General features: G+C 46.4%; 1 protein-coding gene across 1 annotated transcript in view; it reads left to right on the forward strand.

Moving 5' to 3' along the window:
* The window catches only part of ACACB (acetyl-CoA carboxylase beta), a 146,321-nt gene that overhangs the window by 115,730 nt on the left and 5,444 nt on the right, over window positions 1-25,147 (forward strand). The window contains exons 34-48 of the mRNA XM_032654348.1: window positions 617-832; window positions 2,266-2,421; window positions 3,295-3,498; window positions 4,878-5,033; window positions 10,277-10,399; window positions 10,712-10,981; window positions 11,903-12,000; window positions 13,038-13,158; window positions 15,041-15,151; window positions 15,995-16,138; window positions 17,422-17,542; window positions 19,063-19,159; window positions 21,298-21,394; window positions 22,751-22,886; window positions 23,891-24,068. Of these exons, the coding sequence (XP_032510239.1) occupies window positions 617-832; window positions 2,266-2,421; window positions 3,295-3,498; window positions 4,878-5,033; window positions 10,277-10,399; window positions 10,712-10,981; window positions 11,903-12,000; window positions 13,038-13,158; window positions 15,041-15,151; window positions 15,995-16,138; window positions 17,422-17,542; window positions 19,063-19,159; window positions 21,298-21,394; window positions 22,751-22,886; window positions 23,891-24,068 (2,228 nt within the window). The remainder of the gene's footprint in view (window positions 1-616; window positions 833-2,265; window positions 2,422-3,294; window positions 3,499-4,877; window positions 5,034-10,276; window positions 10,400-10,711; window positions 10,982-11,902; window positions 12,001-13,037; window positions 13,159-15,040; window positions 15,152-15,994; window positions 16,139-17,421; window positions 17,543-19,062; window positions 19,160-21,297; window positions 21,395-22,750; window positions 22,887-23,890; window positions 24,069-25,147) is intronic.

Genomic DNA, 25,147 nt, shown 5'->3' on the forward strand with positions numbered 1-25,147 from the left:
TCCGCAGTTGGTTGTGTCCGCGGATGCAGAACCCGCGGATTCGGAAGGTGGACTGCGGTTGTGACCGACCGTATACTCCATCAGTCCTCTGGCCTTCTAGAACAGGCAGGCTTGTTCCCAGCACAAATCCAGTCTCCACTAAACAGTATTTTAATTTATCCAAAGCCTTACTTTCCTAGTTAAGACGCATCCTTTCTTCAGCTTCTTCATTTTCTCTTCAGTCTCCAGCACTGTCAGTCGCCTCCTTCTGAGGACCAATTTCCACAAGGAAACTAAGGCTTAGTGACTTCTTGAGAAATACTCTGTGTGGTGGCAGATAGAGAGCAGCCTGGTGGTGCCAGCAGGTGCTGGGGACTAGCTAGGCTCCCCTGGGGCCAAGAGGCTTATGCCAACACAAGGTTCCATGCTCGTGGCTCTCCTCTGGACCACCGCAAAATCCCAAATCTCTTGAGCTCCCAATTAGAGGACATCATGGATGCTTCATTCCTGAGTTCTAAACCCGCAAACACCAGGGATCTGCAGGACAGGGCGTGGATCAAGCAGGCATGCAGCCCCAGTGTCCAACTCCACCTGCGTCTGTGTGTCCATCTGTTTTCTCTCTCTGGTCGGCCCACAGTTTGCAGAAGATCGCATTTACCGTCACTTGGAGCCGGCCCTGGCCTTCCAGCTGGAGCTCAGCCGGTTGCGTAACTTTGACATAACTGCTATGCCCTGCGCCAACCACAAGATGCATTTGTACCTGGGCGCTGCCAGAGTGAAAGAGGGCGCAGAGGTCACGGACCACAGGTTCTTCATCCGCGTCATCATCAGGCATTCGGACCTGATCACCAAGGTAGGATGTCACGGGGTGTTTCTTTCTCCCCCTGAGCTTGTCACTCACGTGCTGCCCTTGCCTTCATTGAGTTCCTGCTCTGGGTCAGGCCCTGGGCTGCACTCCGGGGATCTCAGGGTGTGCAGGGCACACACAGCCCTGCCCTTGTGACTGACACTCCAGTCTGGGGACGGAGTGGGAGGTGGAAAATGAAGTGGTCTGTTTTCATGGGGCGTCATGTGGATTCTTCCTTCTGTCACAGAGATCTCTCTGCATGAGGAGAGAACTGGGAGGATAGAAAAGAAATATCCTGATTCGTTAAGGGGATTTTTTTGTACTTGCTCATTGCGTGAGTGATCATGTCCCATTGTTTCTTGCATTTAGAAAAGGAATTCATGATTATATTGTGAATATTGCGAAAAATACTGAAAATATTTTTAAAAATTAAGGAAAAGGACCAGAATCCTGCCATTCGGGGGTCAGCCCTGTTGGTGACCCTTTCTAGGCCTAATTCCATATATGTATGGGGATTGGGTTGTAGGTGTAATGTTACAGATAGGAGCTCAGGCTGGACAAATCATTTAAAGACTTTTTTTTTTTTTTTCACTGTAGACCTCTTTCCATGTTAATGAAGATGATTTCCTTCATGCAATTCCCTTGCATGGATGTATATCTTGTGTGTGTAATGTTTTTTAACACATCCCCTAGTGATGGATGTTAAGCTGGTCAGTATTTTGCTGCCTCTGTCACCTAGATATTTTAATAGCTTTTATGATTATCCAGGTACGGTAAGGCCGACAGATCAGGAGACAGTTATGATCGAAAAGATGGTTTATTTGTTATCACAGATTCCAAGAGGAGGGGGCATGCTGAGCCATGGGGGCCACATGGGGAAGCACCAGGGCTGCTCAGGAGGCAGAGGGAGGGGGGATACATGGACAGGAGCCTTTACTGTGGATTCCTCAGGAAGGAATGGGTGAGGCAGGGTGAGCAGGCTTGGGACTGGCTAGCTTGAGTAATTTCAGCAGGCTGTGAGCATAGGGACTGTCTCTAGTTGTCTGATACCTGGCCCTGGGGTGATTAGGGCCAGTGGATAGTGGCCTGGAGGGTGAGAGCCTGACAAGGAGGTCATTGGGGTGTGGGGTCTGGATTGGTTGGTTTGCCTGAAACGCATGCTCATGGGTGAGTTGTTTACAAACTCTAGGAATTGGCTAACCCTGGGAGGGGCAGTCCCTCCAGGGTCAGCAAGGCCCAGCTGTCAAAGCATCAGAATACAGAAGATAACAGAGGTGCTGAATACACGAGACAGCCTTGGACATCCCGTTACCTCTGGAGGCAGGGCTCTGCTGTCTGACCTGGCACGCCTTCTGGAGGAGGGGGATGCTCTCCTTTTCCTTTGACTCTCTGGGCCCTGCGCCCCTGGCCTAGCGGCTGCCCCTCTCCGCCTTTGACAGGAAGCCTCCTTCGAGTACCTGCAGAACGAAGGCGAGCGGCTGCTTCTGGAGGCCATGGACGAGCTGGAGGTGGCGTTCAACAACACCAGCGTGCGCACCGACTGCAACCACATCTTCCTCAACTTCGTGCCCACCGTCATCATGGACCCCTCTAAGGTCTCACCTCTGGGGGTGGGGGTCTCACCAGGCTCCAGGTTCACCTTCACTGGGACTTTCCTGCTTCAGGGCATCGTCTCCTGGTGCTCGAGACCTGAGCTCCAGGATGCGTATGTGCATGTCTGAGCCTCACTTGCTGCAGGTGGAGAACAAACCTTCCATCGATTAATTGTAGAGCCGTTTTTCAGCCACCACCCTTAGGACTGTCCCTAAGGATGTTCCCCCTCCGTGGGCACGCTTCACGTTTCGGAAGACACAGATGCCCAAAATGTCCTTTACAAAACAAAATTTTGTCCTCTCCCTAGCTCCAGGCTCTGTTGGGGGCTGCATGTGGGTGGGGGAAGGGGGGTGAGAACCTGAGGTCTGTGGCTCAGCCATTCTCCATTGGCTGGTTCTTCACGAGCAGGCGGAGTCTGTGGTGGTGATTCTGGATGAAAGAAGTTCTAGGCCATCAGCTTGGCATGTGTGGGGTGCAGAGGCCCATGCTGATTCCCCAGCTCCACCAGTTCACATAGTTCCTTGAAGAAGAAAATGCATAGGCTTGGGATGCGTGATGGAGAGAAAGACAGGGTAACATAGGGGCACTAGCTCTTATCAGCCTCAGTTTCCACATCTGTCAGTGAGGGACAAAAATACCAGCCTCTCTGAGTTATTATGGGGACGGAGTGAGATAATGAGCTTAAATGCGTAGCGTGATACCTTTGCTTATTATCAGCTTAGAGTTAATGGATACACGCTACGTATTGCTCTGCTATATACCTGCAGTGCGTTTTGCATTCAGTATATCTCATCTTTCTGTTATAATCAGAGCTAGAACTATTACGAGTGTGCACGGAATGGGTCCTGAAATTGAATTGCTGTGGTACACTGCAGATTGAGGAGTCAGTGCGGTCCATGGTGATGCGCTACGGCAGCCGGTTGTGGAAACTCCGCGTGCTCCAGGCTGAGGTCAAGATCAACATCCGCCAGACCACCACCGACCGCGCCGTTCCCATCCGCCTGTTCATCACCAACGAGTCAGGCTACTACCTGGACATCAGCCTCTACAAAGAAGTGACAGACCCCAGATCTGGAAACGTAAGGCCGGGCTGGCTTACAGAGGTCAAGTCAAAGTGGAGGCAGGCTGCCCGGAGAGCAAGATGTAGATTAAAATGGCACTTGGAAGCTTTGCTGTGTCAGACTGGGGCTGCTCCTCTGAGTTTTATGATAAACGTGTTAGCTTCTGAATCCCAGTTGTTCATTCCTCTGGGAAGGAGAACGAATCCAAAGTTTAATCCAGTCTAGAACCATGTTTGGGATAAGATGTGGAGTATTACGGCTGATTATAATACAGTTCCCAAGTTAGTTCAGTTAGGGAAATGGTATTTTCCCCAGCCGTGTTTTGGAATAGACTTTTGTAAAATGAATCAAGTTTCCTATTGACTACTATATATACGTGTAGTAGATTACATGTATGTGTATATAATCGTTTTATTTTGAAACACTTAAAGACTCTCAAAAAGTTGCAAAAATAGCACAGAGGAGAAAATTTAGGACAGAGAATACTCATGTACCCTTCACCCAGCTTTCCCCAATGATAGCATCCTTTTTAACCAGAGACATTGTCAAGACAGGAAGTTGACACTGGTCCACTTCCTGTCTTGACAAGTCTATTAACTCAACTGCAAACCTTATTTGGGTTTCACCAATTTTTACATGCACTCTGGTTTGTTTGGTGTGTGTGTGTGTGTGTGTGTGTGTGTGTGTGTGTGTGTGTGTGTTAATAGTATGATAATTATAGCTTTGGAGCTGTGTCTCCACATCTGTTTCCCACAGTGGCAGAGAAGAGATTACTCTCCCGGGCACTCACTTTGTTATGTGATACGTGCTATGCTTCCCCTCATTATATTTTTTATTGAAATATAGTTGATTTACAATGTTGTGTTAATTTCTGCTATACAGCAGAGTGATTCAATTATACATATATATACACACATTATTTTTTTAATATTCTATTTCATTATGGTTTATCACAGAATACTGAATATAGTTCCCTGTGCTGTACACTAGGACCTTGTTGTTTATCCATTCTATATATAATAGCTTGCACCTACTAACCCCAAACTCCCAGTCCGTCCCTCTCCCACACACCCTCCCCCTTCACAACCACCAGTCTATTCTCTATGTCTGTGGGTCTGTTTCTGTTTCATAAAAGTTCCTTTGTGTCATGTTAGATTCCACATATAAGTGATGTCATATGGTATTTGTCTTTCTCTTTCTGACTTTCTTTGCTTAGTATGATAATCTCTAGGTCCATCCATGTTGCTGCAAATGACATTATTTCATTCTTTGTTCTGGCTGAGTAGTATTCCCTCATTGCATTTTCACTGAGGACTGGGAAGAAATAAATTGGGCAGGAGTGTGGTTCTCTGAGACTTGCCCTCCTCACTCTCTGTTTTTCTTTCTTTCTGGTCCAGATCATGTTTCACTCCTTCGGCAACAAACAAGGGCCCCAGCACGGGATGCTGATCAATACTCCCTACGTCACCAAGGATCTGCTCCAGGCTAAGCGATTCCAGGCCCAGTCCCTGGGTACCACCTATGTGTATGACTTCCCGGAAATGTTCAGGCAGGCAAGTCCTGAGGCTGAGACTCAGCACTGCCCAGGGTCCCCTTAGGGACTCCACTGGCATCCACACCCCCATCCTTAGTTACTCTTTTTTTTTTTTTTTGGCCACACTGTGCGGCTTTTGGGATCTTAGTTCCCTGACCAGGGGTTGAACCTGGGCCCATGGCAGTGAAAGCACCGAGTCTCAACCACCAGGGCACCAGGGAATTCCCCTTAGTTACTCTTCTGAAGACCCCACTCTAAAGAACACAGTATTCGTGAAGGAAAAGAAGCTAATTTTTTTTTTTTTTTTTCGGTACGCGGGCCTCTCGCTGTTGTGGCCTCTCCCATTGCGGAGCACAGGCTCCGGACGCGCAGGCTTAGCGGTCATGGCTCACGGGCCCAGCCGCTCCGCATCATGTGGGGTCCTCCCGGACCGGGGCACGAACCTGTGTCCCCTGCATCGGCAGGTGGACTCTCAACCACTGTGCCACCAGGGAAGCCCAAGAAGCTAATATTGAGAATGACTTCATAGTATATTTTTCTAAAACAAACCTAATTTCATCCCAGTGATAAAAAGGAATATAATATAGAAACTTTGGAAGATAAAGGAGAGTGGAAAGAAGGAAAAAGTGACTCCTTGTTCCACGTACTGAAGACAAATTGTTTACCACTTCCTTCTGGTCTTTCTAATGCTTATATTAAGTGCTGGCTACATGCCAGGAACCATTCTAAGGGTAGATAGACCATGAGGAAGAGGATGGGGTCACTGCCTTTGAGGACTTTTTGGTTTACTTAAAAAAATAATGTTTTATGTTTTTATGATTATTAAATATTCACTGGATACAGAAAAATAGGAATAAGCAAATAAAATTTCACTCATAGGTAATCACTTGTCTACCATTGAGGACTGCAATACCATTTTAGTGTATTTCCTTCAAGTATGCTTGCTATGCCTTTATTGTTTTTACGTAGAAGGGCCTTTCAAGGAGACTGAGCACACTGGCATTGGTGATATGGGTGCCTGTGTACATCTTCTCCATTGCCTTGTGAATAACATTCATGAAACTGAGATCGTGGACTTCTACTGTCCACAGGAAGTCATCAGTGTACTTTAGGCATAGGAGATGCAGGATAGTAGGAAAAGCTGCGGTTTAGGGTCAGTAAGGCCTGGGCCTGAGTTCCAAATCTGTCCTTTGCTTCCTGTGTGTCCCTGGGCAAGTTCCTTCACCTCTCTGGGCCTCACTTTCCTCCTCTGTAAAATGAGGCTAATAATATTACCTACTTCCCCAGGTTGTGGTAAGAAATATATGTAAAGTATTCAGTAGATGCTTAATAAATGGAAACTTATATAATTAAGAATGTCATTGTCTGTATCCTTTTGCCTCAGAAGTCACAGGCCATAAGAATAAGAAACAGACAAATCAGGAATAAATCCATCCACTTTCTTTTAGATAAAGAAACAGAGTATGGTGGACAACCCATAAATTTGAAAACAGATGAAAATTTCTGAGAAAAATATATCTTATCAAAACTGACTCAAGAAGAAATAGAAAATGTAAATAGATTATAAGCATTAATGAAATTGAATTAATAGTTCAAAAACATCCATCTACTAAAATTGGGCCCAGACAGGGACTTCCCTGGTGGCACAGTGGTTAAGAATCCGCCTGCCAATGCAGGGAACACGGGTTCGAGTCCTGGTCCGGGAAGATCTCATGTGCCGCGGAGCAGCTAAGCCTGTGCGCCACAACTACTGAGCCTGTGCTCTAGAGCCCTCAAGCCACAACTACCGAAGCCTATGTGCCTAGAGCCCGTGCTCTGCAACGAGAGAAGCCACAGCAATGAGAAGCCTGTGCACAGCAACAAAGAGTATACCCCGCTCGCTGCAACTAGAGAAAGCCAGCGCGCAATGAAGACCCAAAGCAGCCATAAATAAATAAATAAATAAATTTGAAAAAAAGCATTAATGAAATTGAATTCGTAGGTCAGAAACACCCATCTACTAAAATTGGCCCTAGACAGTTTTACAACAATTGTTGTCAAACCTTCAAGGGACAGATAATTCCCTTTGTATACAAACTGTTTAGAGAATAGAAAAAACAAAGGGAATGCTTCTTAACTCATTTTATCAGGTTATTATTACTTTAATATTAATCCAAGATAATAACATTAGGAGAAAGGAAGTTTATTGTCTCATTTATGAACACGGACACAAATCATAATTAAAATATTAGCAAATGAAACCCAGTAATGATTTTTTTAAAAAATTTAGACTAAGTAGTATTTATCTTGTGACAGCTTGTATGGTATTAGGAAGTCTATAGTTTACCACGTTAATAGATTAAGAACAAACTTAAATTTCTCAATAGGTGCAAAAATGTATTTGAAAAGATAATATCTATTTATAATAAAAGCTTTTAATAAACTAGGACTAGAAGGGGATTTTTTAAAAAAATTTATTTCTGGCTGCATCAGGTCTTCTTTGCTGCATGCGGGCATTCTCTAGTTGCAGCAAGCAGGGGCTACTCTTCGTTGTGGTGTGCAGACTTCTCCTTGCAGTGGCTTCTCTTGTTGCGGAGCATGGGTTGTAGGCACATGGGCTTCAGTAGTTGTGGCACGCAGGCTCAGTAGTTGTGGCTCGCGGGCTGTAGAGCACAACCTCAGTAGTTATGACGCATAGGCGTAGTTGCTCCGCAGCATGTGGGATCTTCCCGGACCAGGGCTCAAACCCGTGTCCCCAGCATTGGCAGGGGGATTCTTAACCACTGTGCCACCAGGGAAGCCTCGAATTTGTTTATTTTGATAAAAGACATCCACCTAAAATTAATAGCAGCTAATGGTGAAATGTTAGAAGTATTCGCTTTAAAGATAGGTACAGATAGAAATATCCATTAACACCCCTTCTATTCAACTTTTTTTACTAGAGTTCTTGGCCAATGCAAAAATATGAGAAAAAGAAATAAAAGGTATAAAGACTAGAAAGAAGGAAGCAAAGTTACGTTTTTCATAGATGATATAAACGCCTATACAAGAATTCCAAGAGAATTTATGGAACCAATTAGATAATACAGCAAGATCGCTAGATACAAGAGCAATATACAAAACTTAATTGTACTCTCATAGACGAGCAATAATTGTAAAATCTAATTGGAAAAAATGCCATTTACAATATTAAGATCAGCTCCAAGTTTAGGGATAAATCAAACAAAAGACATACAAGACCTTTATGGAGGAAATTTTGAAACTTTACGGAAATACTTTAAGCCTGAATAGAGAGATATATCATGCTTATGTATGATGGGAAGATTCAATATTGTAAAGATAATAGTTCCCCCCAAATTAATACATTCAGTATAATTCTGGAGTTTTGGTGCAACTTAAAAACTCATAGGGAAAGCAAAAGTTCATGAATAGCAAAAACACTTCTGAAAAAGAACAAAATCAGGAGAACTTGTCTTAGCCATCCTGTAAGTCATTATTTACTTTCAAGCAGTAGTACGTACTACAGTGTGTAATATTATTGTAACAGAGCTAAACAAATAGACCAATGGAAAAGAATAGAGTCTAGAGTCAGACCCACTCAGAAACAGAACCTTGATTGAATGCAGAGGTGGGATTCTGAATCAAGGGAATACATTTCACTAAAAGGTACAAAGAAATTTCTTATCTAATTGGGAAAAAAAATTTTTCCAATTTCTACCTCATCTGGTGTACAAAAATAAATTTCAAGAGGATTAAAACTGCTTGGAGTGAGTTGAAAGCATAAGCATAGGAAAACCCCATAAATGTGACTATGTTAAAATTTAAAAGTTATTTATGTAAAAGAGAAAAGACAAACCCCAGACTGGGAGAATATGTTTAAATATCTGTTTCCCCCAAGGGATTAGAGCAATATTATCTACAGAGCATTTATAAATCAGTTGGAAAAAAAAAAAAACAAGCAAAACTATAAAAAATATGGGCAAGAGTTATAAATAGGAAATTGACCAAAAAAAAGAGAACCTTACAAGATCAATCGATATATTCTAAGGTACTCACCTCACTGATAATCAGTGAAGTACCGACCAATATCACAGTACAAAAAAAAAAATCACAGTACAGTTTCACACCCAGCAGATGGGTAAACATTAAAATATTTGCCAAAGCCAAGTGTGGACAAGTATATGGAGCAAAGGAGCTCTCACACATTCTTACTAGAACTGTAAAACAATTTGACAATATCCAGTAAATCTGAATTTTCACATACCCTATGACCCAGCAATTTCATTCCTAGGTATACACCCATTGAAACGCTCATCCGTGTTTATTAAAAAAAAAAAAAGACCATAAAAATGTTGATTACAGCATTGTTGGTGTAGAATTGGAAACCTAAATGTTCCTAAAAAGGGTTATGAATAAATAAATTGTGATATGTTCATATCATGGAAAACTGAACAGCAGGGAAAATGAATAAACCAGAGCTAAATTTATCAATATGGATAAATCTCTCAAATATATTGGAGAATTGGAAAAATAAGTTGTGGAAGAATGTGTCCAGTGCAATACCATTATTTAAAGTATAAGTCATGCAAAATAATGCTATGTTTTTTGGGGGGTTTTATTTTTCTTTTATTTATTGTTTTTGGCCGCGTTGGGTCTTCGTTGCTGTGTGCAGGCTTTCTCTAGTGTGGCGAGCGGGGGCTACTTTTTGTTGTGGTGCGTGGGCTTCTCACTGCGGTGGCTTCTCTTGTTGCGGAGCCTGGGTTCTAGGCACGCGGGCTTCAGTAGTTGTGGTGCGCGGGCTCTAGAGCACAGGCTCAGGAGTTATGGCACACGGGCTTAGGTGCTGCGCGGCATGTGGGATCTTCCCAGACCAGGGCTTGAACCTGTGTCCCCTGCTTTGGCAGGCGGATTCCCAACCACTGTGCCAGCAGGGAAGCCCAATGCTATGTTTTAAATGTCTGCACATATGATGAAATAAAAATGTAAAAGCATACAGAGGACTGATGGACAGTAGTTCAGGATAATAGTTACCTGAGGGGAGCAGCGGGGAGGAGGGATGGGAATGGGATGGGGAGGGGTACACCAGGGACTTCAACTGCATTTTTCTTATTTCTTTAAAAAAATCTTAAGCTACTGTGGGAAAATTCTGATTTGACAGAGCCATGAGATATTTTTCTGCATGTATGCTTTAAATAGTTCGTGACTGAAAGAGAGAGAAAGCAGTAGAAAATGTACTTCCTTACTGATGACTTCAGGTTTTTCTCTTTCCTGTCCTCTCTGTAGGCTCTTTTTAAAATGTGGGGTTCCCCGGACAAGTACCCCAAAGACATCCTGACATACACCGAACTAGTGCTGGACCCACAGGGCCAGCTGGTGGAGATGAACCGACTTCCTGGAGGAAATGAGGTAAAGAACTGAGTCGCTTTGCTGTACAGGAGAAATGAACACAACATTGTAAATCAACTATACTTCAATAAAAAAAAAAAAAAAACTCACAGAGCCCCGCCCCTGGCCGGAATCACCCTTAAAAAAAATTTCCTCCTGGGGGACTTCCCTGGCCGTCCAGTGGTTAAGACCCTGTACTTCCACTGCAGGGGACATGGGTTCAATCCCTGGTCAGGGTACTTAGGTCCTGCATGCTGTGCAGTGAGGCCAAAAATAAATAAGTTCCTCCTGAAGAAACAAGCCCATTTTCTTGTGCATTCGTGTCCTCGCCAGGTGGGCATGGTGGCCTTCAAAATGAGGTTTAAGACCCTTGAGTACCCAGAAGGGCGCGACGTTATCCTCATCAGCAATGACATCACCTTCCGGATAGGATCCTTTGGCCTTGGAGAAGACCTTCTGTACCTGCGGGCATCTGAGATGGCCCGGGCAGAGGGCATCCCCAAAATCTACCTCGCTGCCAACAGTGGGGCCCGTATCGGCCTTGCGGAGGAGATCAAACACATGTTCCAGGTGGCTTGGGTGGACCGGGAAGACCCCCACAAGGTACGTCATAAAGCTGGGGTGGCAGTGTGACTGTGCTAAGCTCATGTTGTATTTTCTGTGCGGGTGACAGCACCTCCAAGGGGGTGGACAAAATCTTCTTGCTCTTTGTGTAGACAGCATAGATATCCATAAAGTACATAAACAGGCAGTAAAATTTCATGGGAGGGGGTGACGATTAGGAAAAAAGGTCTAAATGGGATCCTTAGGGGGACAATAATGAAAAACAGTTATTTTTTTATGTAAACACAGAGTTAATACATACTGAGCATCTCTTGGAACGCAGTGCACACCGAGGATGCAAATGTGAATGACAGCATAATCCCTGGCCTCAGGAAGTTCTTAAAAATCATCCAGGAGACCTAGAGACACCAGCTACCATAAAAGGCAAAATGAATAGAGAAAAGCATACATCTTGTGATGTGAAAATGCAGGGGACAGAGTCATTCTTTGCAACCGGAGCATGAGTTCTCAAGGGGGTGGTATTGCCCCCTCCATGGGGGCAAAAATGATTCTTTTCATGTAAAAAGCATGCATACACACATATATGTATACATACATACACACATAAACAATATATCTACAATAAAATTTTATTGGTGGGGGGGGGTTGGCATTAAGAAAAAAAAGCTCCCTAGGGGAAAGAGAATGAAAAGATGATTAAAAAACATTAAATCAGAGAGCCCAGGAAGAAAGTGATGTTGTATTGTAAGGACCAGTGGAAAGCACAGAGCAGACCTTCAGTTTATTACTGTTATTAACATGGTATTAACATCAGACAGGTGACTGTGTTATTAACATGGTGTTACTAACACCCCCGCCCCCACCCACCCAAACCAGTGTTGACATTAAAATAAAATAAAACAGTGGCTGTTGAGTGCAGGAAGCTGGACTCATAGCCTTACTGAAGTATATATTTTCAAGGGAATTAAATACCTGTACCTGACTCCCCAAGACTACACCACAGTCAGCTCCCTGAACTCCGTCCATTGTAAACACGTCGAGGAAGAAGGAGAATCCAGGTAAATAACTGACCGGGCAGCGCCTTCATTTTGCCTGTGGTTAATTTCAGCTACTCCCAGGGGAATCTGCCTCTTCGCCTCTGGGCTTGTGACAGTATATCAAGCAGGTGGTAGTGTTTGTACAATGGGACCCCCGAGCTCCACTGGAGGCACTGATAGCTCAGACACCTGGGGCATCCTTTAGGTTGAGCCCATCCTTGTCATCCCCAAATGAGGCACGCCCTTCGCAAAAATACCACATCATGCAAGGAGAATTAGGTTGGATTCCCATAGTGTCCCCAGAGCTGCAGGTTCACATTTTGTGACCAAATTAGCCAGACTGACTCACCGGTGACTTGGTGAGCTGGGAAGATGCCGGGAGGGCCTGCTTCGTGAGAACGTCAAGGGCAATACCGGCTTGTGGGTTGTGGGTTTTTAAAATCAGATTCTGATTTAAATCAGAGTTTCCCAGGCTGAGTTTCCTGGAATGTTAGTTGGTGATTTGGGAGGATGGGAGGGAGTGAAAATTTTCCATAGTCAAGTAAGTTTGGGAAACACTGGGTTAAATGAGATCCAACAAGCATCTTTATCGCAGGCCTTCTCAGAACATTTAATGCACTGAAATGCCGTGTGAATCCCTAATGGGTTAGGCTGTACAGTGTACTTATATGGCCATGGAATCTTGACTGACTGATTGATTATGAACCACGTGGCTTCTCCTTGCATACCCCCATGTCTCTGTAGACCAAAGGCTATTCTAGATTGCTTCTGGAGGAATGCAGGGTGGGGTGACATTTCATTTGGACAGCCTCTGAATAGGCAAACTTTATCTTTGGTTGGAGGGGTGATGATTATTGATGCTGTACTTGCCCTTCTAGAAACTTTAGGGCCAGTCATCAGGGGCCTAGACCCCTGCCTTCATCTCACCTCTGGCTGCTTTATCACCTTCCAATCCCTCACCTTGCTTAGCCTTTCTTCCTCGGGTCCTTGGGAAACGCATCAGCCTTGGATTTTTCTGGGCTAGAGCTCAGTGTTTAACTCGCATTTGGTTCTTGAAGGTATGTCATCACGGATATCATTGGGAAGGAGGATGGCCTGGGCGTAGAGAACCTGAGGGGCTCAGGCATGATTGCTGGAGAGACCTCCCTGGATTATGATGAGATTGTCACCATCAGCTTGGTGAGTCCCCTCCTATTTTCTTTTCCGTCTCAACTTTTTATTATAGAAACTTTAAAATAGTCAAGAAAACAAAGAGAATTGCTAATGAGCCCTATGTACTCATCCCCAGCTCCAACAATGATCAACGTGTAACCATTCCTATGTCCCCAGTCCCTCTGCCCCCCTGTTCTGGAATATTTTAAAGCAAACTCCACTTATATCTTTCCATCTGTAAGTACCCCAATGTGGATCTTTACTAGATTAATTTTTTTAAAAACATAACCACAGTACTGTTACACCCAACAGTATCAGTGGCAATTCTTTAATATCATCAGAACACAGTTTGGGTTCAGTTTGAAGTGTTATCTCAAAAATATCTTGTCAGAGTTGGTTGGTTTGAATCAGGGGCCAATCACCTCTTATTTAAAAGGTACTGAGTATTTAGAAGAACTTTTGTCTGATTGTAACTGGTACTAAATGACTCTCTTCCCGCTCCCCAGTTTGGCCTTTTCAAAAATATTTTCTGTTTCTGGTAGAGTCGTAGCAGTAGTACTTTTCAATGGTAAACTGTCCCTCAAGATATGATTTTTTTTTTTTTTTTTTTTATGCTGTACGCGGGCCTCTCACTGTTGTGGCTTCTCCCGTTGCGGAGCACAGGCTCCGGACGCGCAGGCTCAGCGGCCATGGCTCACGGGCCCAGCCGCTCCGCGGCACGTGGGATCCTCCCCGACCGGGGCACGAACCCGCGTCCCCTGCATCGGCAGGCGGACTCGCAACCACTGCGCCACCAGGGAAGCCCTCAAGATATGATTTTTACCTTCAGTGTTGTATCTTCAGTTTCCAAGGTAGAAGATGTTGGCCATGAGTGTCTTCCTAAGGCTTGTTTTCTAGATGTCATTTAAATATGTTTCATATATATTTCAAAATAAAAAGATTTATGCATATATTTACATATTCAAAAATATTTTTATTTTGAAGGATATAAAAAGATATGTATATCTTTATATATTCCAAAAATATATAAACATATATGTATCTTTTATTTATATATATACAGACAGGCACACCTCAGAGATGTTGCAGGTTTGGTTCCAGACCTCTACCTTAAAGCAAATGTTGCAATAGAGTGGATATAGCAATAAACGTCACACGGAATTTTTGGTTTCTCAGTCCATGTAAAAGTTACGTTTACACTATATTGTGGTCTATTAAGTGTGCAATAGCATTAATGTCTTTTTTAAATGTACACACCTTAGTTAAAAAACCCTTTATTGCTAGAAAATGCTAACCGTCATCTGACACACAGGGTTGCCAGAAACCTTAAGTTTGTTATAAAAAAAAAAAAAGCAATATCCGTGAAGTGCAATAAAACGAGATCTGCCTGTATGTCTTTTAATTTTGAAATAGTTTAGGACACACCAGATACGAGATAGCATAGGCAGGTCCTGTGTACCCATCACCCAGCTTCCCCCATGACAGTATAACCATCGGACGTGATCAACATTGACGTTGACACAATACTGTTAACTCAGTACAGACCTTGCTCGGAGTTTTCCAGTTTCACACGCCCGCCTAGGCCTCCTTTGGTTGTGTGAACGGCTGCAATGTCTCAGGAGTGACCAAGCTCGGAAGAGCCACAGACATGCCTCTTGAAGCAAGAACCAGAACATTCCACTTCTGCTGTCTTTACAACACTCTTCTTTGCTAACGCCATTCTTTCTGGTTAGGAGGCCGAGGTCAGGCACCCTGAAGGAAGGCTTGTGTCACGCTGTTTGGCCTCCAATCAGGTTGCCAGTGGCCAAGCTTAGCTTCCGTTGGTGCCCAGCGGGTCCCTGGGCTGTCCCCACTGTGGGAGGTGGGGCACGTGGCCCTGGGGAATGCAGGAGGGATCCTGTCTCCACAGGTGACCTGCCGAGCCCTTGGGATCGGGGCCTACCTGGTGAGGCTGGGCCAGCGAGTGATCCAGGTGGAGAATTCCCACATCATCCTGACAGGGGCAATGGCTCTCAACAAGGTGACCTTGAAGGGGCCACTGGGGAGTGGACATGTAGGGGTGGGGTGGGGGAGGGGTCATTTTAACTTTCCCAGTGTCCCGGATGGGGGATTTTTCTCAACCTGAAACCAGTTTCATGCCTACTGATGTAAGAGCTGTTTTTCCATTTTGCAGTTATATGGGCCTCTTATGAGCCCCCAAAAATATGTATATATATTAGGCTCTCCTGGTGGAACTAACTCTGTATTACTGTAATTTAAATTTTTAAATATTTTTGAAATGTTAAAAATTATTAAAATGGCATTACACATTGCAAAAAATTGGAAAAAGACACCCCCAAAAGTAATTTTGCTCCTACTATAATTTTGGTGTATTTTCCTCTCGTCTTATATCTTAACATGGTTAGACTCCTGATGAGTGCAGCTTCATTCGACTTTTTTCACTGTATTAAAATGCTTTCCACATTGCTGTAAAGCCTCCATAACATAATATCTGCTAAAACCCCACTGAGGGTCTCAAAGTCCGGCCCCTGAATCGACAGCATCACCTGGGATCACATAAAAATGCAAATTCTCAGGCCACACTGCAGACCTGCTGCATCAGAAATGTTAGGTAGGGTTTTGCTTTGGAGTTGACTAGAGTAATCAGCTTGGATCACTGGTTCTCAAATTGTGCTACATATTGGAATTTTCTGGAAGTTAAAAAAGAAAATACCAAAGATTCTGATGCAATTGGTCTGGGTACAGCCAGGGCATCGGGACTCTTGAAAGCTCCCAGATGATTCTAACATGCAGCCAGGGTTGAGGACCACTGAGGGAGATGACTTCCGAACAGAACCTTGCTAACCCTGCCATGTCAAAGCAGGTCCTGGGCAGAGACGTTTACACATCCAACAACCAGCTGGGCGGCGTGCAGATCATGCATTACAATGGTGTCTCCCACGTCACCGTGCCGGACGACTTCGAGGGTGTTTGTACCATCCTGGAGTGGCTGTCCTATATGCCAAAGGTGCAGTATCCCCCCCTGGAGCTAAGAGCCTGGAAGACTCTGTTGTCAAGTTCATTTGCCAGGTGGTGTGGGGAACAGGGAGCATTGAAGATGTGTCTGGGTTTAATTTTTCTTTACTCCTCCCTCCTTCCCTCTCTGATACCAAGCCCTGTACTTGCTGTTCTTTGCTTTTTTTTTAATGCCGTTGTAAGGATGCTCTCTGTCAATCCTTTAGAAAGAGGTGGCAATTTCAGTGTGGGTGGACATGTGTTAAATGTGGAATGATGTATTTAATGCATTTAAAAACAAAATAGAGTTCTTACAACTCCTACACCAAGACCAAGATTTAAGAGTCATCACTGATGTTTGCTGAGCACTTACTAAAGTCATTATGTGAAGCCCTTTATCTTCATAATGTTGTTAAATCCTCACAACAGCCCTATCGGAGAGTCGCTATTATTATTACCACTTTACAGATAAGGAAATTGAGATTTAAAGAAATGCAGTGCCTTGTCCAAGGTAATATGGCCAGTGAGTGGGTGGAAACAAGCCTCTAAAATGTACATGCCATCCTGTATGACGATTACGAGCAAACGAATTACCCTGAGATAATACAGCTAGACTTTTACACACAAGGTGCTTTGAATTTTAATGTCGAACAACAATCAGCAACTTTAATATTTATTTTTAAATCTTTGTTTGTTAATCCCACAACTCAGAAAGTTAATTGCTAAATATCCTCTTTATACCCAGGGAAATAGTTTATACTTAATTTACAAAAAAAAATCACCTCTGTACTATTTCAGTGGCATTGTAAATTCTCTAAGGGAATAGTCGATGGTTGGTGCCTGAACAAACAGAATAAAAGGCTGTTCTCTAACAACAACAACAAAAAGGTGGCATTTCCTCTCATCAAAAGAGGTAACATTGGACAACAGAGAATCCTCAAGCTTTGCAGTCAGGCTCGATTTGATTCTTGGCTTCCTCCTCCGTAGTAATGAGGCCTCAGGACCATCTCTTAATCTTTCTGAGCCTCGGTTTCCTCATCTGTGAAATGGGAGTAACAATAGCACCCACCCCAGGGTGTTATCATGATGGTTAAGTGACATGATGTGTAAAGCCCGGCGCTTACTAGGCCCCTCACCAAATGCTACTCGTAAATGTGGTGATGAGCTATTTGGGGTTGAGCTTCTGTCACGTAACCAGGCATCACCACCAGAGGAGGAGAGGAGGGCAAAGAGCAGGCTGCAGACGTTATTGACAAGCACAGAGGACTGAGTTGGAGACCTGGCTTTCTTTTCTAGGATAATCGCAGCCCTGTCCCAATCATCACACCCACTGACCCCATTGACAGAGAGATTGAATTCCAACCATCTCGCTCACCCTATGACCCCCGCTGGTTGCTTGCAGGAAGGCCTCACCCAAGTAAGTCCTAAAGGGCTTTGCCTGAGACCTGGGTCTTGGGGCTTCTTTTCTGCACCTGGGATAAAGGAACGTGTCGATAGAACCACTGTTACTTGGTCAGATATCTCAGAGGGATACACCTGAGATCGAATGCAAAGGGGGTGGAGGAATGGAGATTTTTCTCTAAGCTTTTCCTGAGCTATTGACCAAGAAGGGTTGGAAACAGCCTCTGGTTTCTGGAGCTGATGGATGGAGGTGAAGGGTAGCAGAGGTCATGGGCGCCCTCCCCAAATTTCCCCAAATGTGGTTACATAGGTGGAAACTCTGGTGCTGTGACATCAGGGTTTCAAAGAGAAGAATGCTTCTCTCTCTCTTTCTTTTTCTATTTGGCTAAACCTAATAAGGTAATTCGCCATGAGTTTACTCAGGACGAGCAACTTAGCCTCTTCTGTCTCCACGTTTGCAGATTCACATGGATAGATGTGCACACACATGTGCAAACACACCCATGTGCACCCACATGCTTTCACACGCACAATTCTTTCTCTCTCACTTTCTCTTTCTGTCTCTCTCTCTCTCAAAGGGACAGGTAGGCCTCCTGGAGGTATTTGATTACATTCGGAGCAACCAGAACAGGAAAGCTGAGCCGCCCCTGTTACCACAATCCCGAGTCTAGAATTTCACACACTGTCCCCTTTAGAACTTGGCCTCCCCATCCAGCTGTGTGGGGCAGGGGACGTGCTGCCAGGAGCGTGCCAGGCCTTGCCAGCAGAAGAAGCCCCATGCCCTGCTTCTCCCTCTGCCATTTCTCTTGGGCTCTCTCGCCTGCGAGCACTGGCTTTATCTTGATTTAAAAAACGCCTGATACGTTACTGACAGTTTTCTCCGGCTAGTCGGGCCAGCCCCCAGGCAGACACTGAGGCTGGGCTGTTTGTTCCCAGAAGCCCAACCTCCCACTCCTGCAACTTGAGATCTCTCATGCTACCTGGCACCTCGTGTCCAAACTGCAGTCATTTACACCGTGGTGTGGATTCCTGGCCCCACGTCCTCTCCAGGGATGGCTGCAATTGACATCATCACATTCATTCTCTCTCTCTCAAATTGAACACTTTCTTCCCAGTTATATGGTTTTGAAGCTGCGGCCACCATGTCAGCGATGAGTTTTTTGGGGCAGGTGGTCCCTTCTTGAAATCCTACCTTCCAAAGGCATCCATCAGCTCTCTTTGCCTCTTGGGAAGAAAAGGCAGAGACTGTGATTAGGGTCTCCTTGTGTTTGGCCTTGACAGGAGTTGATGTATATAGTTGGATGTTCTTATGGACTGAATTCCTGACTTGCTGTATTTTTTGCAGCCCTGGTTTTGTGTGTTGGGGGGCGGGGGAAGGGTCGGTATCTGTGTAGTTTTCCAGGAAAAAAGGTATTTGGGCTGTCAAGGTCAGGCTGTCCTTAGAGACAGGAGAGCAGCCAGCTCCTCCAGGCGGACGCTGAGGGGGGCCCTTATCAACCCGGCCCCTGACCTGGGCTTCTGCGCTTCTGCCCACAGCCCTGAAGGGATCCTGGCAGAGTGGATTCTTCGACCAGGGCAGTTTCAAGGAAATCATGGTGCCCTGGGCCCAGACCGTGGTCACGGGACGAGCAAGGTAACCCTGAGGTTGGGGCAGGCAGCACACACCTGGCCTCCCCAGGTATTGGGACTCCCAGGTACAAAGCCAGGGATTCTTTCCTCCTAGCTGGCCCCTAGGGACACTTTTTTCCTGGTCCCAGGATTTTCTGAAAGAAAAACCAGTGGGGGGCAGGGGGGATGGTTTTCTGGATGATGAACTTCTTCATAAAGTCTGGATTTGTCTGTGGCTTTAGAAGCCATCTCAGCCAACCTCTTGCTGGGGGCCAGCACCCTTGCCCCTCGTGTCTGCCCCTGGGGCAGGGCTCCCTAGCCAGGGGGGCCATGGACCCCTTTGGGAATCAGAAGGTGGTACTCCCCCCGGAAACTGCGCAGACAGTCAGAACTCTGAACTCCCATTTCAGGAGGGCCACAGGCAGGAACCCCTGTTGTAGACCATAGCTGGCAGAAGGCTTAAATGCTTGAATGCTTTGAAAGCGGAGCCTCTCATTCCTCAGTGGTGTAGCCCTTATCTTTTTGGATCACTCCAGCTGCCCAAAAGTTCCTCTTTAATGGAGCTTTTTTTTTTTTTTTTTTTTTAATTAATTAATTTATTTTTGCTGGGTTGGGTCTTCGTTTCTGTGCGAGGGCTTTCTTTAGTCGTGGCAAGCGGGGGGCCACTCTTCATCACGGTGCGCAGGCCTCTCACTATCGCGGCCTTTCTTGTTGCGGAGCACAGGCTCCAGACGCGCAGGCTCAGTAGGTGTGGCTCACGGGCCCAGCCGCTCCGCGGCATGTGGGATCTTCCCGGACCGGGGCACGAACCCGTGTCCCCTGCATCGGCAGGCGGACTCTCAACCACCGCGCCACCAGGGAAGCCCCAAAAGTTCCTCTTTATATGGAGCCCAAAGCAGCATCCTCATAATTTACCACTCAGATTCCTGACACGATGTAGTTGCTTCAAGTCCAGGTTTGGACTTGGACCTGAGCTCTCTGGGCCTTTACATCCTCACCTGTAAAATGGGGGTAATAGTTCGACACCTCCCCCACCCCAAAGGATTGTTGTGATGATTAGAAGAGATAACGTACGTTAGGCACTTAAAATATAAACAAGGAGCTCCCTGGCGGTCGAGTGGTGAAGACTCCACGCTTCCACCGCAGGGGGCGCAGGTTTGCTCCCTGGTCAGGGAACTGAGATCCCGCATGCCACACAACGCGGCCAAAACATTAAAAAATAAATAATAAATAAACAAAAAGCTTTTAAAAAGTCATAACCACTCCACAGGTGGTAGCAGCTCCCATCACTGTCATTATCGTTGCTACTGTTTACCTCCCTGCAATTACTATGAAAATACTAAGCCTAGTATTGGAACTTAGCTGCTTCTCCATAAGTGTTTTATTTTTTTTAATATGTTTATTAAACATGAGATGAAATCTACTCCTCCCTCCATAAGGAAGCTCTCTATTTGAAGACTGCTCTCCCCAAACCTGCCTCATACAACTGTTGGGAGTGTAAATGAGAGTAATTAAGTGCCGCCTGTGGCCGGGGGCAGCCAGTGGTAAGCGGTGATAGATACCGATGCCACGGACTCCCCACGACTGAAGCTCCTTCAGGCTCAGCATCCCTCAGCCCTTTTCCAGATGTGACGTGGTGTCTGGACCCACGCTGTCCACCGTGGTAGCTGCTGGCCACACGTGACAGTTCAAATTCAGATGAGTTACAGTGAAAGAGCGTGACACATATTCAGTTCCTCCGCTGTCCCTGCCGCATTGCAAATGCTCAGTGGTCACGTGCAGCTCGCGGCTGCCACACTGGTCAGGCAGATGGAGAACGTGGCCATCATCAAGGAAAGTTCTAGTGGACAGTGCTGCCACCGTCCCTGCACTGGCCTGACCCTCCCCCCAAACATGGCCGCTGTTGCCCCAACAAGGGCACCCAGAGGACCTTGCCAGCCTGCTAGTTTGTGAGGCTTTTCACTGCTTTGGGGCTGCTGCTTTGCCTTCCGGTAGAATAACCTGCCAGACTGAAAACAGTCTTCTGTATGCCCTCATCCCGGCCACCCAGGACCCAGCCCCTATGCCCGTAGAATACCAGCTCGAGCTGGCTGGACCCACCGCTCCCCGAATCTGCCTGGGATGCTGCCCAGCGCCCCAGTTCCCTTGTGCTCCACCTTGCAGGCTCGGGGGGATCCCCGTCGGAGTGATCGCTGCAGAGACACGGACAGTGGAGTTGGCTGTGCCCGCAGACCCTGCCAACCTGGATTCCGAGGCCAAGGTTAGGGGCCAGGGAGCTGGGGCTGCTATTTTCGTGTCGTTTTGGTTTTTTTTTAATTGAAGTGTAGTGTACTTACATTATCATATTCATTTCAGGTATACGGCACAGTGATTCAGCATTTTTACAGATTATGCTCCATTAAAAGTTATTACAAGATAATGGCTATAGTTCCCTGTGCTATACAATAGATCCTTGTTGCTTATCTATTTTATACATTGCAGTTTGTATCTCTTAATCCCGTACCCCTAATATGCCCCTCCCGCCTTCCCTTTCACCTTCGGTAACCACTAGTTTGTTTTCTATCTGTGAGCCTGTTTCTGTTTTGCGTATATGTTCATCTGTATTATTTTTTAGATTCTACATATAAGTGATATCATCCTGTGTTTGTCTTTCTCTCTCTGACTTATTTCACTAAGTATAATATTCTCTAGGTCCATCCACATTGCTGCAAATGTCAGAATTTCATTCTTTTTAATGGTTGAATAGTAGTCCATTGTATATATATACCACATCTTCTTTATCCATTCATCTGTTGGTGGGCACTTGGGTTCCTTCCATGTCTTGGCTATTGTAAATAGTGCTGCTATGAACATTGGGGTGCGTGTATCTTTTCAAATTAGTGTTTTTGTTTTCTTTGGATATATACCCAGGAGTAGAAGTGCCAGATTGTCTGCTAGTTCTATTTTTAGCTTTTTGAGAAACGTCCTTACTGTTTTCCAGAGTAGCTGCACCAATTAACATTCCCACCAGCATCGTACGACGGTTCCCTTTCGTCCACATCCTCACCAACATTCGTTATTGTAGACTTTTTGATGATAGCCATTCTGACAGGTGTGAGGTGACATCTCACGGTAGTTTTGCTGGGGCTGCTGTGTTGGCTGGCTCAGCTGACAAGAGTGGGTCTTAGGTGGTCACACGTCTGTCTTTCCCGCTCAGAGACTCAGGGGAGTCCTTGGCCCTGGGGGGGCTTCAGCACACTCTGTGGGGTGCATATGCTCTGCACTGTCTTCCTCAGAGGATGACGGGTCCCTAGGAATCCCTCCCACCTCCAGCCCCCATCGCTGTTGCTATTTCTAGGGTGGGCCACACCGCATACTGGGAGGAGTTCAGAAGTCAGAGGGCAGGTCCTCGGACCCCACTCAGTGGCCTCTTCTAGCTTGGTGCCTGTCAGTGGGCAACGGGAACCTCCCTGGGCTGCAGCGTGAGGGTCACGTGTCTGAGGGTTACAGACGAGCTGTTGGCTTGGTGCCAACTCAAATCAGACTGCCTGTCCTCCGGGGTGAAGTGTGTGGCCGTCCCGTGTTCCGGGGCTGCCCTTGCACAGAGGAATCGGACCCAGGCCACTCTGTGTTCCAGATAATCCAGCAGGCCGGCCAGGTGTGGTTCCCAGACTCGGCCTACAAGACAGCGCAGGCCATCCAGGATTTCAACCGGGAGAAGTTGCCCCTCATGATCTTTGCCAACTGGAGGGGGTTCTCCGGTGGCATGAAAGGTAAAGTGGCCTTCCTTGTGGGTGCCCTGAAGCCTCGGGGTCAGCACTCAGGACAGCCCCCTCGGGGTCCCACCATCACTTTAGCTCAGCTCCCCCAACCCTGAGCCATTCAGGTAACGCTGCCCGTTTTACAGTTGAGGAACTGAGGGTGACTGGTGTGACTTGCTAGAGGTCACGGTCACACCAGGAGTGGCAGGGGAGGCAGGGGCGGCCCCGGGAAGCTGCCCAGTGACCTGGGCTGTCACCTCCCCGCTTGGTAAGATGGGGAGAAGGCGCCTGCCCTCCTCAGGGGGCTGCTGTGAGCATCAGTGACCTGACAGTCAGGCAAGTGCTTTTGAAGCCACCAAGCGCACTTCAAGATACGGTGACCATCAGTGGGATGTTGAGGAAAGAGCCGGACAGGGGCCGGCAGACCTGGTCTGAATCCTTGCTGGGTGGGTGACTGCTCCGAGCCGCAGTTTCCTTCCTCTATGAGGGGAGTAAGAATAAGACCAACTCAGGGGCCAAGGTGAGGACTCGCTGAGCCCATCACTGGCACGTGGTGTTTACTCCCAGTGTGATTATGGTGGATTTTGTTATGGTGCTGTTGTTACCACGTAGGGTGCCTGGTAGTGGATGGACGCCTCTTGGTAGAAAGTAAGGACCATCTGCCTGTGGACAGGAGCGAAGGGCCTGTGTTATTGTTGGGGAGGGTTCCGTTCTGGGAATAGTGGGACAGGCCAGGTGCATCTCGGAGTCAGAGCTGGAAGGAATCTTAGAAATCGTTCTGTGCCTCTTTTTCCAGGTGCGGACACTGAGGCCCAGGAAGGGAGGGGGACCCGTCCAAGGTCCCGTGAGCACTTAGGGAGCAATCTGTGCCTGGGCCGGTTCCTGCCTCTCGGCCCAGTGAGAGTCTTTCCGTAGCGCTGTACAGCCTCCCAGCTGACCACGCTCTCCCAGAACCCCCAGGACAGCGAAGACCGGGGCCTGCAGTCACCTCACCGGGCGGCTGCCTTGCCTTTCAGACATGTACGACCAGGTGCTGAAGTTTGGAGCCTACATCGTGGATGGCCTCCGGAAGTACAAACAGCCTGTCCTGATCTACATCCCGCCCTGCGCGGAGCTCCGGGGAGGCTCCTGGGCGGTCATGGACACCTCCATCAACCCACTGTGCATAGAAATATACGCGGACAAAGAGAGCAGGTGGATGCGCCACCCCCAACCCACCTTAGCCTTTTCTTGTTCTCACTCCCAGTCCTTAGGCCCCATCACCTTTGAGCCACTGGCTTGAGGATCACAGGGGTGTTCTGAGTTTCTGAAGGGACAGAGAGCCTCCAGTTTTACCAATCTGAAACTAGCATCCAGTGTGTGACTGGATGGTCTCAGTAGAATTAGTGGCTGGAGCCCAGAAGTGGTGGAGGAATTGTCTCTTCTTTCATCACTTATACTCACCTGCTTCCCAAGGAAGTTTGTAATCAAATTAAGAAAGACCCAAAGCATCTGAGCTTCCTGGCAGCCAGGATGAAAAGGGAAATATGACCAGTCATCTAGTTCTTACTAGACTCTGAGTCTCTCCCAAAGCTCTTCTGTAGAGACTGGGTTTTTTTCAGTTTTATATAACCCAGGGCCCAGTACAGTGCCTGACTCCTAGTGGGTGCTTGGGAAATACTGGCCAAACAAATGACTGAATGAATACTTGCATGAGAGGATACCAGTTCTTCAGGGGAGAGAAACCTTCTTGGCACTTTTTTTTTTTTTTGAATCAGGAATTCATCCCAGGAACTCTTACAGAAAGGATAATTACAATAATACTTGCAACTCAGTGTTTGAGTGCCTTCAAAATGAAGACTATGCCAAATGCTGTGTAGACTCTAAAGGCTTCAAGAGTAGTTCTGCCCAAAATATAGATAGGCACCTTCTTCCTGTGTCTATTCCCTTATTCATTCCTTAATCCAATGAATATTTAGTAGGTACCTCCTATGTCTCAGGCGGTGGGTTAGGCATTGTGATATGGTGCAAATGAGCCAAACCTGCCCTGCCTTCAGTGGCCCTAGACCTTCATGGAAGGCTGCTGAGATCACCCTCCAGGAAGACTCAGGACGAGAACAGCCTTGAATGGGGTCATCATTAACTTTTCACTCTGGCCACCAGGAAGCTCAGAGCTACATATAGTATTGCTCAGGGTTTCCATGCTATCAAAAGAAAAGGGGGCAGGGGGAGCCTGAGGGGTGAGTGAGAGAGTTGGGAATGAGAGGGTCACTCATACCTTGGATCCCTCAGTG

The sequence above is a fragment of the Phocoena sinus genome, chromosome 14, assembly GCF_008692025.1.
Source record: "Phocoena sinus isolate mPhoSin1 chromosome 14, mPhoSin1.pri, whole genome shotgun sequence".
NCBI lineage: Eukaryota > Metazoa > Chordata > Mammalia > Artiodactyla > Phocoenidae > Phocoena > Phocoena sinus.